We start from the raw sequence: 14,167 nt of genomic DNA, 5'->3' as shown, positions 1-14,167 counted from the left end.
AACTGTTTATTTGTTCATATTAAATGTTAACATTCATGATCAGAAAATATTAAACAAGTGTGGCTTGTTTGGAAGAGCCGCTGGTAGAAAGCCTCCTCTCTCCAAAAACAAACATGGGAGCATGGATCTGAACAAACCACACGACCTCTGGAACAATCTCCTTTGAACAGATTAGACCAAAGTGGAGCTGTTTGTCCATAATGCACAGCACCATACACTGTGTTTATAAGTCGACCATAAGGAAAAATAGTCTACTGTCAAATACGGGGCCAAACTGGGTCATGCAACATGACAATCATCCCAGCACACAGCAAAGCTATAGCAGAATGGCTGAAGAAGGAAATAATCCAGATGCTGCAATGCTTTGAAATGATAAAACCTTAAAGGAGCTGTGGATGGACAAAAGTCTGCAGCCTGCAGAGCTAAAGTGAAGCAGCATTGTAAAGATCCAGGTCCAAATTCCTCCACAATGATGTGAGAGACCCATACGGTCACGTGGAAAATGATTATTTGAATCAGGTGTTCTTAGTTTTTCAGACATTGCTTCTGCATGTTGGCTTAGTTCATGTTAAATAGACAATAACATGGTTTTATTTTTGATTCAGATTGTTTTTGTTATGTCCTGATATGTAAAACCTTTAACTGTAAGAAGGTGTGCCTTCTTTATCACACAACTGTACACGTGACCTTTGAAATGCTCGCTCAACCTCTGTTAGATTACATGTATTGAATCAAAGCAACATGTAAGTTCAAATTTGACCTAAATGTTCACAGCTATGGAAAAGCAAGGCCTCGCATGTTTCCCGTTCCAGTGACAATGTGCAACTGCATCAGCGCTGCTGCATCAGCTCCATTCGCTCTCTCTACACTCCGGCTCTTTGAAATATTTACTGAAGATAAATCTCTTGTGCTTGGTCGATTCAAAAAGCTTCCATGTTTCATACTACGCTCTCTTCTACACAGCGAAAAACATCTTACATACCACCTAAAAAATACTTCACTTTAAGAAAAGTTCTCTCATGCATGGCAAGGTGAGCTGCCATCCACAATCCCTCTGAGACATATCACAGAAATGGTTGATAACAGTGTCAGTAGTTTGCAGTTTGACTGTTGACAGTCACTAAATTACATATTACCAATCAGGGTGTCACCCACATTTCATTCCCTGCAGGTATGTGTTGTCTCCAGTAGTAATACGTGTTTAAAAAGGCCAAATGTTTCTCCCTGGCTTCTAATAAACATGTTTTCTTCCACCTAAATTTGAGCATCGGTGGAAACCAGTCAGCGTTTTGATAACATTCATGCAGCTAAACTACTCTATAAATCACAGGCTTAATATAAAATATTACCACCGTTCACCTGCTTATAAGATAACGTAAATCAGAGGCTGCGGCAGGCTGAGGAGTAATAGGTTCAATCTATTTAGCTAGACATGCCACTGGGTGCATTTATTCATGTAAACCAGGCTATGGAATGTAAATAAGGCAGACTGAGATTCATCTTCTTTTTTTACTCTACCACAGAGACCTTCATTTGTTTGATTTATAATTGTAAATACATTTGTTCCTCAGTAAAAATATCCTGTATTACTTTCTCTTGTGACAAAGAATGGTGCATTTTAGCATAAGGGCTTAATGCACTGTAATATACCGAGTCTCTCAATGGCTGTGACACTATATATCCTGTTTAATCCAAGTGTGCTGGCCATGTGTTGTAATGGGTGAATGTTTCATCTCTATACCATTTACTGAGCTTGCTACGTAATATTAAAAGTATTGTACAATCAAGAATTACTAACAGGAGCCACCATGACACAAGATGAACAGAAAGACTGGGAAAATTCATGAGGGATGATTTCGCCACCTGACATTGTGATTTACTTAATCTTTTGACTGTTTAAAGAAGCTATCAGTTATCATGTTTATTAATAATTTCTGTATAGTATCAGGGCTGAGGGCTGGTTTCATTAGCTATTTATATGATGGAAAAATAATGTTGTCATTTTCTTTGTTCCTGGCTGTTTTTCCTTTAATGGAGGTTAGTGTTTGCCATGAATTTCCTTGAAGTCTCATTGCATTTCTTCACTGTTTAGTATTTTGTAGTTATTCTTTGTACTTTGTTGTAAATCCATTCTTTCTTTCTTTTTTACAGAGTCTTGTCGAGTTGTGATATTTACTATTAAAGCTGATGCTTTTGGCACACAGTACTGTGCAGAGTTCTTGTGCCATCCCTTTTTTCTCCATATTTTGGTTCTGAAGAGACTTTTTTTTTATTAGTCTTGAGCCAATGACATTGACACTGGCTGCTATTTCTATTCATTTCCAGTCCAGTCCTTGCAGCTGACTATTGTCAGGTGACAGTTTTTGTTTGTTAAGCCACTTCACATTGACCTATCAGTCACTCATTCATAAAAACCTAAGCGATGAACCTGTGTTGTGTCTGCACATAACAGAAAACTTAGCAAAGAACCAATTTCCCTAAAAATGAATGCTGTTAGCGTTAATCTCGTTAAAATGACGTTAACACCATAACCGAATTGACGCGTCAAATCTCCGTTAGTGAGTTCCTGCGCGGTGTCAACGCGTCAGCGCGGTTAGCTTGTTAACGCGTTAGCGCCATGCAGCCCTCGCACGGGGCGATCTGCGTTAACTTACTAATGGAGATTTGCCGCGTTGGTGTAGTTATGGTGTTAACGTCATTTTAACGAGGTTAACACTGACAGCACTACTAAAAATACAATTTATTTTATGTCTTTAGGCACTACCAACCTGTCACTAACACATTTTTTCCCATTTTTTGGCTGAATCTATGTAAAATGCCAAAGAAAACACAGACTGACAATACAATATTTTTTTGTTCCACCAAGGTGATTCCAAACGAGCTGTTAGCTGAAAACGTGGCATGTCCTGGTATGGGGTGCACTGTGTTTATCAAACAATTTGAGGAAACTGGACAAAAGAAGAAGTGGCAGATCTAAAACCCTTTCCACAGCTGATGAACAGTTTCTGAAAGTCATGTCATTAAGAAATCAGGGGAAAAACCCCAGCAAAGACCAGACACAGGACCTGAGAGATGGATCTGTCCCTTCGGCTGATCCATCTGCTGTTTACTGAAGCCGTACTGGAAATCTAATCTTAGAAATGAAAGGTGGCTGTAAAGAAGCCATTCATTCTTAAGAAAAGAAAACAGAAAGAAGAGGCTGGGGTATGTCAAATTACACAAGAAATGAACTGAAAATCAAGCCTAGAGAATTATTCTTGTTGCAAGTCAGCACTGTATTTATAACAGTTATAAAGCCCATACATGTTCTGTGTGGTGCAAAGGATCAAAGACATTTAAAAAGATACCAGAGGACTCAAAAGAGATAACTTTACAACAGCAAACATTGTGGTGCAAGAACTTTGCTGTAGTTTACTGTAATTCCAATTGACCACTAAAATGAAAGATCATGTATATCGGACTTCAAAATAACTGAACAAATAAGGGGCGGAGTTTCAAGATGACTGCTGAGAAGCAAGACTTCTAGATGGACTTTGATGGAGCTTACAACAGAAAGGAGACAGCCTTTGTTCTCTTTTCAAGATTTCGGGAGGCTACAGCTTTAACATTAATGATCAGGATTTGTTTTTTGAGGGTTTTATTATTATTCATTGTAATTGTGTTTTTGTATTGAGCGTACTTTGCAGAGGGTGCTTGAAAATGAGAAAAAACACCCTCTTGTCTTGTTGGTTTCATGGAGCTGGCTCTTCATTTTAAGAACATTTTATATGCAAATGCAGGCCCAATGTCATTTATCATGTCTGATTCAGAAAACTATTTAATCAAGTAAAGTAAAGGATTTTTGCTATACGACTACACACACTCATTCTCACATACACACAAAAAGAAATCACAAACCAGTATCAAAAGCCCCTCAAGAATAAACAAACACAGGTCTGTAAAAACCAAATCCATCACCAAATGGTAGCTGCACTCCATTTGCATTGTACCAGTGGGACAACTTCAAAAGCAAAACTAGCTTTTTTATTTATTCATTTTAGTAGCAAACCTAGAAAAGCACTGCCTTCAGGGGAAATACGTGCTTACTATTTAAAAATATCAAGAGTGCATTTAATGCCCGAGGACATTAGAATATTTTATTTAAGGGAGCAAGGACAATACCTAAAGTTCATTTATTCAGCAGCAGTCACAAACACGTGCTTTTCATATAATCTGAATCATTTGGTACAGATGGGCCTGCTGAACCATGTTTAATCAGTAAGACACAACCTGCCTGTGTTAGAGACTCTGTGCATTCCACTGTGAGACCATCCAAATGTCAACTTAACTCTTGCCAGTTTCAATGGAGATGAAGAGAAGCAGCAAAATGACAGACTGTTAGAGGGAACAGATTTGACTTGAATGAACAAAGCACTACATTTTTTAGGAGCAGCTCATAAATTAGCATTGTGTAAAAACTCATCCAGATTACTCCGTCACACAGGTGAGGAAGGAAGGTCAGTTAACCCTCTTCACACGTCGACGCCTGTTGCAGCTGCAGTGAATAATACTGGTGAACTATTTGGTCTGTGCAGTTATAATTTTTTTTTTTGACATTTTAGCACAAAGCAGTAGAAACCATGGCATTGGCATCATTTAAAAATGAGAGTCCAATTAGAAGACGCAAGACGTGATTATATTAATTTTTATAGCTTGATATTTTTTATTTAATTCAGATTGGATCAGTTTCAGTTTGTTTCCAGAAGAGGTTTACTCGTCTTTGTTGTTTGGAAATGTTTGGTTTCAGTTGAGTTTTTATTAGTTTTAGTCTTTCTTTACTGTGTAGCAGTATTCTTCAGAATAGGTATGACAAACTCAAAACATCTCAGGTCATAACGTCAAATTTTAAAGAAGGAATAAAACCTAGAACATTTCCTGTATATTAATTTCATTTTAGTAAGTTTGTGAATTCACAATATCCAATTCCCAATTCAAGTTGACGCGATGCCACTGATATGAATGAACTTGTTAAACTTGTTACAGTCCAATAACTCCAGCTACTTATCTTGAAAAAATGGTAAATGGCCTGTATTTATATAGCGCTTTACTAGTCCCTAAGGACCCCAAAGCGCTTTACACATCCAGTCATCCACCCATTCACACACACATTCACACACTGGTGCTGGCAAGCTACATTGTAGCCACAGCCACCCCGGGGCGCACTGACAGAGGCGAGGCTGCCGGACACTGGCGCCACCAGGTCCTCTTACCACCACCACTATCTTATTCGTATTTAATCTTGATTGCTCTTCCATCTGTTGCATTTGTGTCAACAGCTTTCTTTATCCATCACCATATCATAACAGCACAACAGTCACAAACTGAACAACAACACACCTGCCGCTAATTACGTGTCTACCTTACATACATTCACACAAACACACCTTACCGAAAAACACAAAAGTTGACCCCTAGCGGCACGCATAAGATAACAACCAAAACTTGGCTCCTGCACCTATACCTCACCCTTATCCAAAAATATTTTACATTACCAGAAAATCCCAGGTACTTACATCTTTTGCAAATAAGGATAAAAGGATAACACCTGATAACAGGGCATTAACTTTTTTTGCCCTTTTAGCTGCTTTGATTGCTCATACCAAGGCCGCTTCGCCTGTGGATGGCTCTGAGCTCTGGATAACTTTAGCTTTAGCTACTTTTAGCTTGTTTAAAGTTTCCATGATTAGGTTTATCGTTGCAAACATTTTCTTGATGATCCTTTGAGATTTAATAGTGAAAGAGCTTCCAATTTACAACATGTTGATGTTACACACACATGAAATGGACTGGTTTATAATCAAACATGTGTGGGGCTAAGCGGTTAATCACCAGTCAGGATTGACAGCGCTGGAATTCTGGTCATCTCCAGTAAAAAACACTGGTCCCAAACATCAAAAGGACTTTTTGTTGTTGCCTATGGTTACTTCCCAGTAAATGAGAAATGTTCGATTTTAGACAATAAAAACCTTTTGACATGTAACTGTCTCTGATAGGTATAGCGCTGAGCATGAAGTCATGGATAGGTGACAAATTTCTGGAGGGGGTGAAAAGCAAATTAGTGGCAGAAGTGTGAATACGAACAGAAGTGAGCTTCCTCACAGTCACACTAATGATGATGAGGAGCAACTGTGTGTTCTCTGTTCACTTTCTGCAGCCTGGCTCAACTTCAGTGAAAGTGTCTGGAAAAAAATGCTGCATTTTCAAAAGAGCACTTGAAACAGATGACAAGTATGAAAAATAAATGTCAGATTAAAACAATTTAGTCCACAGTCTAGTTACATTATCTATATCAGAGAAAATACACAGTTATGCACGTGAAAGCCTGCTTTAAGTAAATTTGTTCTAAGTAAATTCTGGAGACATTCGCAGCCTAAACCCACACAGCTATTCACTCACGGTTAAAGAAATTGTAGCTGCTTTTTTCTTCTCCCCTGAAACCCCACAAAGGGAAACGTGGGTTCCCAATCTTTATCATATAATCATTGCTACAAACTGTAAAATACCATACCTATACCTCCCTGGTTTATCAGGCTGTAGTTATTCATTGATTTGCATTGTGTCCGTGTTATGTCCACAGTTGTAACTATTCTAAGCATCTTTAATGATGGAGGATAGTGAAACATTTAAACTGCTACAGGGAGAAAATAGATTTTATACTATACTCTGCATGTGTAATTAGCCTCTACATAAATGACTGAATGTTTGATGACACTGGCATTCAAGCTGCTTTTCCCTTTTTCTCTCTTTCTTTGTGAATGCTTATGCTTAGACCATGAGAACTGTCAAAAACACTCACCCTTTGACCCTGAGTTTACTGTATGTATGAGTGAGCATGCTCGTGCAGCTGTGAGGAGGCTCTTTTTCAGTTGTTATAAATATGTCATAAGCCAAAGTCCAGTGAAGCGTTAACACGATGTGTTCCCCCAACGCACACACACAGATGAGACATACAGATCTAATGTTTCTGCCGTGTGGAAAACATCGGATGTCGTTTCTGTAGCTGTTTGTTTCCTCCGTACATTAATGGGTACAGTGTGCTACTACACTGTGAGCGTTACGAGGCTGTGCTCCTGTAGAGGAACACACTTCAAAAGTTTCTGATTTATGCTCTAATGTTTTATTTAAGTGTTTTACGTCAGATCGCTGAGTCTGTGTGTTACACAGACACTTATTCACTGCTAGCTGTTGGTCCAAAAGCATCAGGTTTTTACTGGCGCGATCCTATCAGTCTGTTTTGGTGTATCAAGCGTTTGTGAAATATCAAAAACACAAAGATACATTCTATATTTCTGCATTTTCTAGATACCTGAGCTTTCTTCATACATTGGGGCTTTTTCTGCACAGTAAATAAGCTGGCAGGACTGTTACTGTAGGGCCATTTGAATAGGCTGAGTGCTGCCAAGCTAAAGGAGGTCTGTTCCACATATGGTAGCTCCTGGGCTGGGCTGATGGCCCCAGGAATTTGAATTTCAAATGGCACCAAATCCTGAGGGAGGAGCTCAGCTTTGGGCTGAGGGGCCAGCTGGAAATGCCCAAACATGAAGGATAACGGGAGATGTGAGAATGACGAGTGGAGCGCTGCTGCGTGCGTGAGGCGATGTGGTTCTTCAAACAACAAAATCCAAACGCTGCCTTCTGCAGAAAGTGTGAAGCAAAAAATACCAAAAGCCTGTTATGCTTTTAAAAATTTAAATTTATCAAACATTTAAGGGAGCTCTCAGGAAGCTCTTTTTAATGGCCCCAGCATCAGAGCATACACCAAAAGTGTTTATATTCTGATCTAAATATTTTATTTTTAACACTTTTTAATTTACTCATCTGAGGACATCAACCATTTATACATGTAACCATACCATGTAATTCCAAGCCACCTTCCTACTGTGCAGTGCAGCTACAAAACACTAAGACAGCACAAACCAGCTACACAGTGTCATTATCCACACATACAGTGTCTTTCCTTATGTTTTACACAAATATTCTCACTTTGGTTTTTCCCTAAAAAGTCAAGCAAGAGTAAAACTCTCTGCAGGGTTAAATGTGGCCACTTTGGCTGCTGTTACTTTCCAGGAAGTGGAGGGAAGCATTATATAATCTAAATGTTTTGTGCACAGAGTGTGTTTGTCAGTTTATTCTCGAGGGGATTGCTGCCAAAGGTTATCAGTACTAGAAAAGCTGATGTTAAATGAAGTGTTCTCACTTCAAATGAGCCGTCAGCCGTTAACAAAAAAGACACACGTGCTGTTTCGTAACAGCGTTTGTTTATTTAGATTCTATAAACTGTATGTCTGCACTTCTTCTGCTTACCCCCAAGACCAGGCCGTAGACGGTTGTCATACCCATCCAGCAGGCTGTCCAGGATGCGTGTGAACAGAGTGATGTTGTTTTTAAAGGAATCAGATGTGGCATCTGCATTCACCGATCTAGTAAGCAGAGACATGAAAACAACAAGGGGACACTTCAGCAGTACTCTGATTACATTTTAGATTCAGTTCTTCTCAGCAGCTTGATTTATGAAAAGCACAGGAGTGCTTATTGTAGCTGGCAGAGACTGCATACCAACACAGATATACACGTAACCATGTTTCTCATGCACATGGATGACCCAGTTCCAGCCATCTGATCTGGGAGTCAAAACACAACTGACTATGCAAATCACAGCAGAGATTCATGGTAAATAAATTCAGTTAATGTCCCACATTAAAGCTCTACTTAATCACCACTGTCAACAGCTCTGGTATAACAGCCTCAGGTTATGGGCATATTTTACTTTAAGCAGTCGCTGGGAAAGTATAAACAATATTAATCATTTTTTCCCCCATCTTTAGCTCTTTTTCCTGTTTGAACCACAATCCTTTAATTAGCTTCACTGAAAGCATTAGATTAATGTAGCCTTCATATTTATGTTACAGGCCAAAATAGCATATAAATATTTGATTTGTTATTCTCAAGTATGTTCTAGGTTGTGTATTAAAGCCATAAGAAACACAATCATATGAGTATACCAAAATGCTGATTTTCTTTTTTGCTTTGTTGGGCGGGGAGTCATAAAAATTATAAAAAATTTAAATTAGCCTGTAGAGGAAACCTACACCAACTAACTGACCCATTAGTTTAAAAAAATTATTAAAGTGAGCAATAAACATAGATGATTGTACTCGTGCTAACATTATCTTGCTAGCAGTCTGATTAGCTTGCTAGTTTAGCTTAACTAAGTAAAAGTATCAAATTTAGCCATAAACACAGATGATTGTAGACGTGCTAACATTATCCTGCTAGCAGTTTGATTAGCTAGCTATTTTAGCTTAAACAAAGTATCAAATTTAGCCATAAACACAGATGATTGTAGATGTTGTGCTAACAACATCCTGCTAGCGTACCTATAGATACACAATCACTACTGGGCCTTACAGTGCAGTGTTTGATATTTGATACATGTTTATATTGATGTATATCGATATATATTTGATATGTAACCTGAGGACAACGGCTAACAGTACATTTCTACAATGCAGCAGCATCTCCCACTTAATGAAATGAGGTAGATAATAAAACAGCAGCAAAATGGCTACCATTACTGGTAGCAATAGTTACACTGAGAAAAATAAATGTTAAAAAAACAAACAAACAGCCGACTCAGCTAATTCAAGAACAGCAGTTTAGTATGTTTACATTTTCTTTGCTTGTTGGTGACAGCAGACATGCTTAGCATTGAATATAGTGGGAGATGTTTGTCTTTAAGGCTTTCACATAAACCTGTTTTACGAGAGATGATATACAAGGCTGCCAAGTCTGCGTGCAAAAAAAGCAGTTCAATGGCAAATCAGAACAATCCTAATAAAATTTGCTAAATAATATCACAAATGCAGGTAGATTAATTTGCTGCAAGAGTCCAGTTAAATGCAATGAATGCAACAAAGCTCTACTTATATATGTTTATGGATTATTGTGTATGGCTTTATTTGTTGCTCTCTTTCTAGAAACCAATATATTCTAAATCTGAATACTGAAAAGCACCTTTAATGTCATTAGTATTGTACACTATGTGGGGTTAGCAGTGTTGGGTAAGTTACTTTAAATTAGTAACTTAGTTACATTACTAGTTACTTCTATCAAAAGTAACTCAGTTACTTCAAGTTACTCGTTACTTTCAGAGTAACTAGTTACTAGGGAAAGTAACTTTGGTTTAACTCAGAATTCTCTTGTTAATGTGTTGCTTCCGTAACTGGATACCCAGCAAGAGTGCCAGTCTTCTAGCTTGCTTACTTGCCACAAGTGCACTGTGCCACCTACCAATACAGGGAGTGCAGAATTATTAGGCAATTTTTGAGGAATAATTTTATTATTGAACAACAACCATGTTCTCAATGAACCCAAAAAACTCATTAATATCAAAGCTGAATGTTTTTGGAAGTAGTTTTTAGTTTGTTTTTAGTTTTAGCTATTTTAGGGGGATATCTGTGTGTGCAGGTGACTATTACTGTGCAGAATTATTAGGCAACTTAACAAAAATCAAATATATACCTATTTCAATTATTTATTTTTACCAGTGAAACCAATATAACATCTCCACATTCACAAATATACATTTCTGACATTCAAAAACAAAACAACAACAAATCAGCGACCAATATAGCCACCTTTCTTTGCAAGGACACTCAAAAGCCTGCCATCCATGGATTCTGTCAGTGTTTTGATCTGTTCACCATCAACATTGCGTGCAGCAGCAACCACAGCCTCCCAGACACTGTTCAGAGAGGTGTACTGTTTTCCCTCCTTGTAAATCTCACATTTGATGATGGACCACAGGTTCTCAATGGGGTTCAGATCAGGTGAACAAGGTGGCCATGTCATTAGTTTTTCTTCTTTTATACCCTTTCTTGCCAGCCACGCTGTGGAGTACTTGGACGCGTGTGATGGAGCATTGTCCTGCATGAAAATCATGTTTTTCTTGAAGGATGCAGACTTCTTCCTGTACCACTGCTTGAAGAAGGTGTCTTCCAGAAACTGGCAGTAGGACTAGGAGTTGAGCTTGACTCCATCCTCAACCCGAAAAGGCCCCACAAGCTCATCTTTGATGATACCAGCCCAAACCAGTACTCCACCTCCACCTTGCTGGCGTCTGAGTCGGACTGGAGCTCTCTGCCCTTTACCAATCCAGCCACGGGCCCATCCATCTGGCCCATCAAGACTCACTCTCATTTCATCAGTCCATAAAACCTTAGAAAAATCTGTCTTGAGATATTTCTTGGCCCAGTCTTGACGTTTCAGCTTGTGTGTCTTGTTCAGTGGTGGTCGTCTTTCAGCCTTTCTTACCTTGGCCATGTCATGAGTATTGCACACCTTGTGCTTTTGGGCGCTCCAGTGATGTTGCAGCTCTGAAATATGGCCAAACTGGTGGCAAGTGGCATCTTGGCAGCTGCACGCTTGACTTTTCTCAGTTCATGGGCAGTTATTTTGCGCCTTGGTTTTTCCACACGCTTCTTGCGACCCTGTTGACTATTTTGAATGAAACGCTTGATTGTTCGATGATCACGCTTCAGAAGCTTTGCAATTTTGAGACTGCTGCATCCCTCTGCAAGATATCTCACTATTTTTGACTTTTCTGAGCCTGTCAAGTCCTTCTTTTGACCCATTTAGCCAAAGGAAAGGACGTTGCCTAATAATTATGCACACCTGATATAGGGTGTTGATGTCATTAGACCACACCCCTTCTCATTACAGAGATGCACATCACCTAATATGCTTAATTGGTAGTAGGCTTTCGAGCCTATACAGCTTGGAGTAAGACAACATGCATGAAGAGGATGATGTGGACAAAATACTCATTTGCCTAATAATTCTGCACTCCCTGTAGAAAGGAAAAAATAATGTGCACACTTCCACGAGAGAAATCCCACGCCTGATTCTATCCTAGCCATTCTATCCTCGCTTTTTACATCCAACACAAAAACTGCAGTCGTGGTGCTTTTGATTGTACTCAGAACTCGGAAATTCTGCCTTCTGAATAGGAAGATGTAGGTAACAACAGACTGCAGATGAGCTGCATACAGGGCTGGACTGGGACAAAAAAATCGTCCCGGGCATTTTGACTAGAGACCGGCCCACAATTATAGGAAAAACCATAAAGCCTTTGAATGAAAATAAACACTGTTGTGACAGTGATGTACACTGATCTGATGGTATATATGTATCAATCTATCAATTGTTTGTTGTAAGACTCAGATAATTATTTTTTTAAAAGTGAGACATTTTAAATGAGAATAAGAAAGTATTTCCTTGTGCCCCCCTTTCCCTTTTAATGCCCTACATGGACCCCTGGCAACACTTTGCTAGACCCGCCCCTGCACAGTTACCAGCTGTCAGCTACTTAGAAAAGGATCCTGGTGTTATTTGTCTCTCAGAAACAGTTCATAACTTCCCTTCAACTCATTCATGTCACCTTAAAGGTAAACCTGTTTCTCCATCACAGCTCTGATGATTCAGTAAGGACATCTCCTGGTTTCATCTTCATGTTTCCCTCTCACCACATAACCAAACCGATATCATGACCAGCAGATTTACAGCTGTGGCTCCAGCAAACATCAGCTGATACTAGAAATTAATATTAAATAAATTCTAACAACAGCTGATCAAGCTTAAACGTGCTGCTGTTGTTTAGCGCGACATCCGCTGGTTTCCTCTTTCTGGCGCAAAGTGGGCGATAAATAAACAAGAGAGAAAAGCCGATCAGCTGATCATCGATCAGTTTTACGATTGAAGCAGAAACAGGAGAGAAGAAGAGGCAGCTGTGCAGCAAACACACAGTAACTCCAGCTTTGTGTCTTTTTCATTGTAGCTGAAGTCCGGGACAAACTGTTCCTTTTCACCTCAATATGAAACGCGTAATATTTTCTCTGAATATGAGACGATTCTGTTTTTTACAGGACGGTTGGCAACTCTAATAATTAACCTTATGAACAAAATAAAGTTCAACATCAGTAACATAGCACCACCCAGCTGTATAGAAACTCCGTCATGCTAGCTAGCACGCAGTACGAAAAAGTCAGCACAACGAAAATAAACTCCAACTAAACTTGGTTCATATCTGACCCAGATGGACTGCAGGTCATAACTTCTTACCTGCAGTTCAGTTCACCTGACACTCTCGGACCAGGGGCCGCTTCGGGTCTCTCCTCTTGCCTCCCTTTCTCTCATCCACCTGCTGCCCTCCACCACTTGCTAATGTTATTGAATCTGTGGAAGCTCTGCGATAGCCACCACACGAAGTAACGAATAACGAGCCTATCTAAATCCCAGTAACGAGTAACGCGTTCCTGGTTTTGGCATAATAACTAGTTACCATGCTCGTTACCACAATAATAACGTAGTTACTGTAACGCGTTACTTAATAACGCGTCAGTCCCAACACTGGTTATAACACCATGTTACAGTTAAGCCTGCTGTGAGTAGTTTTTCTCTATAGTAATGCTATCATTACTAAAGCAATGCCATCCTTATAGTCTCCCTAGAGTGCAAAACAGCGAGACAAGCAGGGGCATGTCTGAGAGGAAGAGCAAAGTGTCAGCCTCACATGAGTGAAGATGAATTTATCACATAAAAAGATCTTCTTCAACAAGCTTCAACAAACATGTTTCACCACTTGAGGCAAAAACACACCAATAAGTAGAAGCAGGCTAGGAAGGAGGGGATTCGAGCAGCTGGCGATGTGCAAAAGTAAAAATATTGACTCCATCGAGATTCACTGGAGCGCACACCTGTTGCACTCCAGAGGACAGGAGTTTTTCGGTTTTATTATAAGACAACATTGTGCAGCTCCTGACAACTTCCAAGATTACATTTCTTTAGTTATTCTTAAACTAAAATGTCATGTTATGCTGTTGTTTAAAATCTCCAGGGAAAACACTTCCTAGGCTAGTTTTCTCCTTATACTTGACCTGAGATTACAGCCAGTGATGTAATGTTTTATCACTACTATAGCACTATAATGCTGCAGCTGTTGCGAGCGACACCTGGTTTTGATAGATTTCTGACAGATCTAAAACATTTAAAAGTTTAATATATATGCTTGCTTATGTCATTTTTTGCAGATTGGGTCTACACAACTTTAGCACATTTTTTCCTTTGTCAG

The 14,167-nt window shown here is 39.3% G+C and overlaps 1 protein-coding gene across 7 annotated transcripts in view; it reads right to left on the bottom strand.

Annotated features, from left to right (window-relative positions):
- The window catches only part of gabra2b (gamma-aminobutyric acid type A receptor subunit alpha2b), a 71,401-nt gene that overhangs the window by 31,854 nt on the left and 25,380 nt on the right, over positions 1 to 14,167 (bottom strand). For 6 of the 7 annotated variants that reach the window (XM_082506570.1, XM_082506567.1, XM_082506568.1 and 3 more), the window contains one exon: positions 8,344 to 8,459. In XM_082506570.1, coding sequence (XP_082362696.1) covers positions 8,344 to 8,459 — 116 coding nt within the window. Of the gene's footprint in view, positions 1 to 8,343; positions 8,460 to 14,167 lie in introns of those variants that run through there. The other variant, XM_082506573.1, reaches the window with a different exon arrangement.

This window comes from Aulonocara stuartgranti (genome assembly GCF_965226115.1).
Source record: "Aulonocara stuartgranti genome assembly, chromosome: 2".
Classification (NCBI taxonomy): Eukaryota; Metazoa; Chordata; class Actinopteri; order Cichliformes; family Cichlidae; genus Aulonocara; species Aulonocara stuartgranti.
This window is presented reverse-complemented; position numbering and strand designations above follow the sequence as displayed.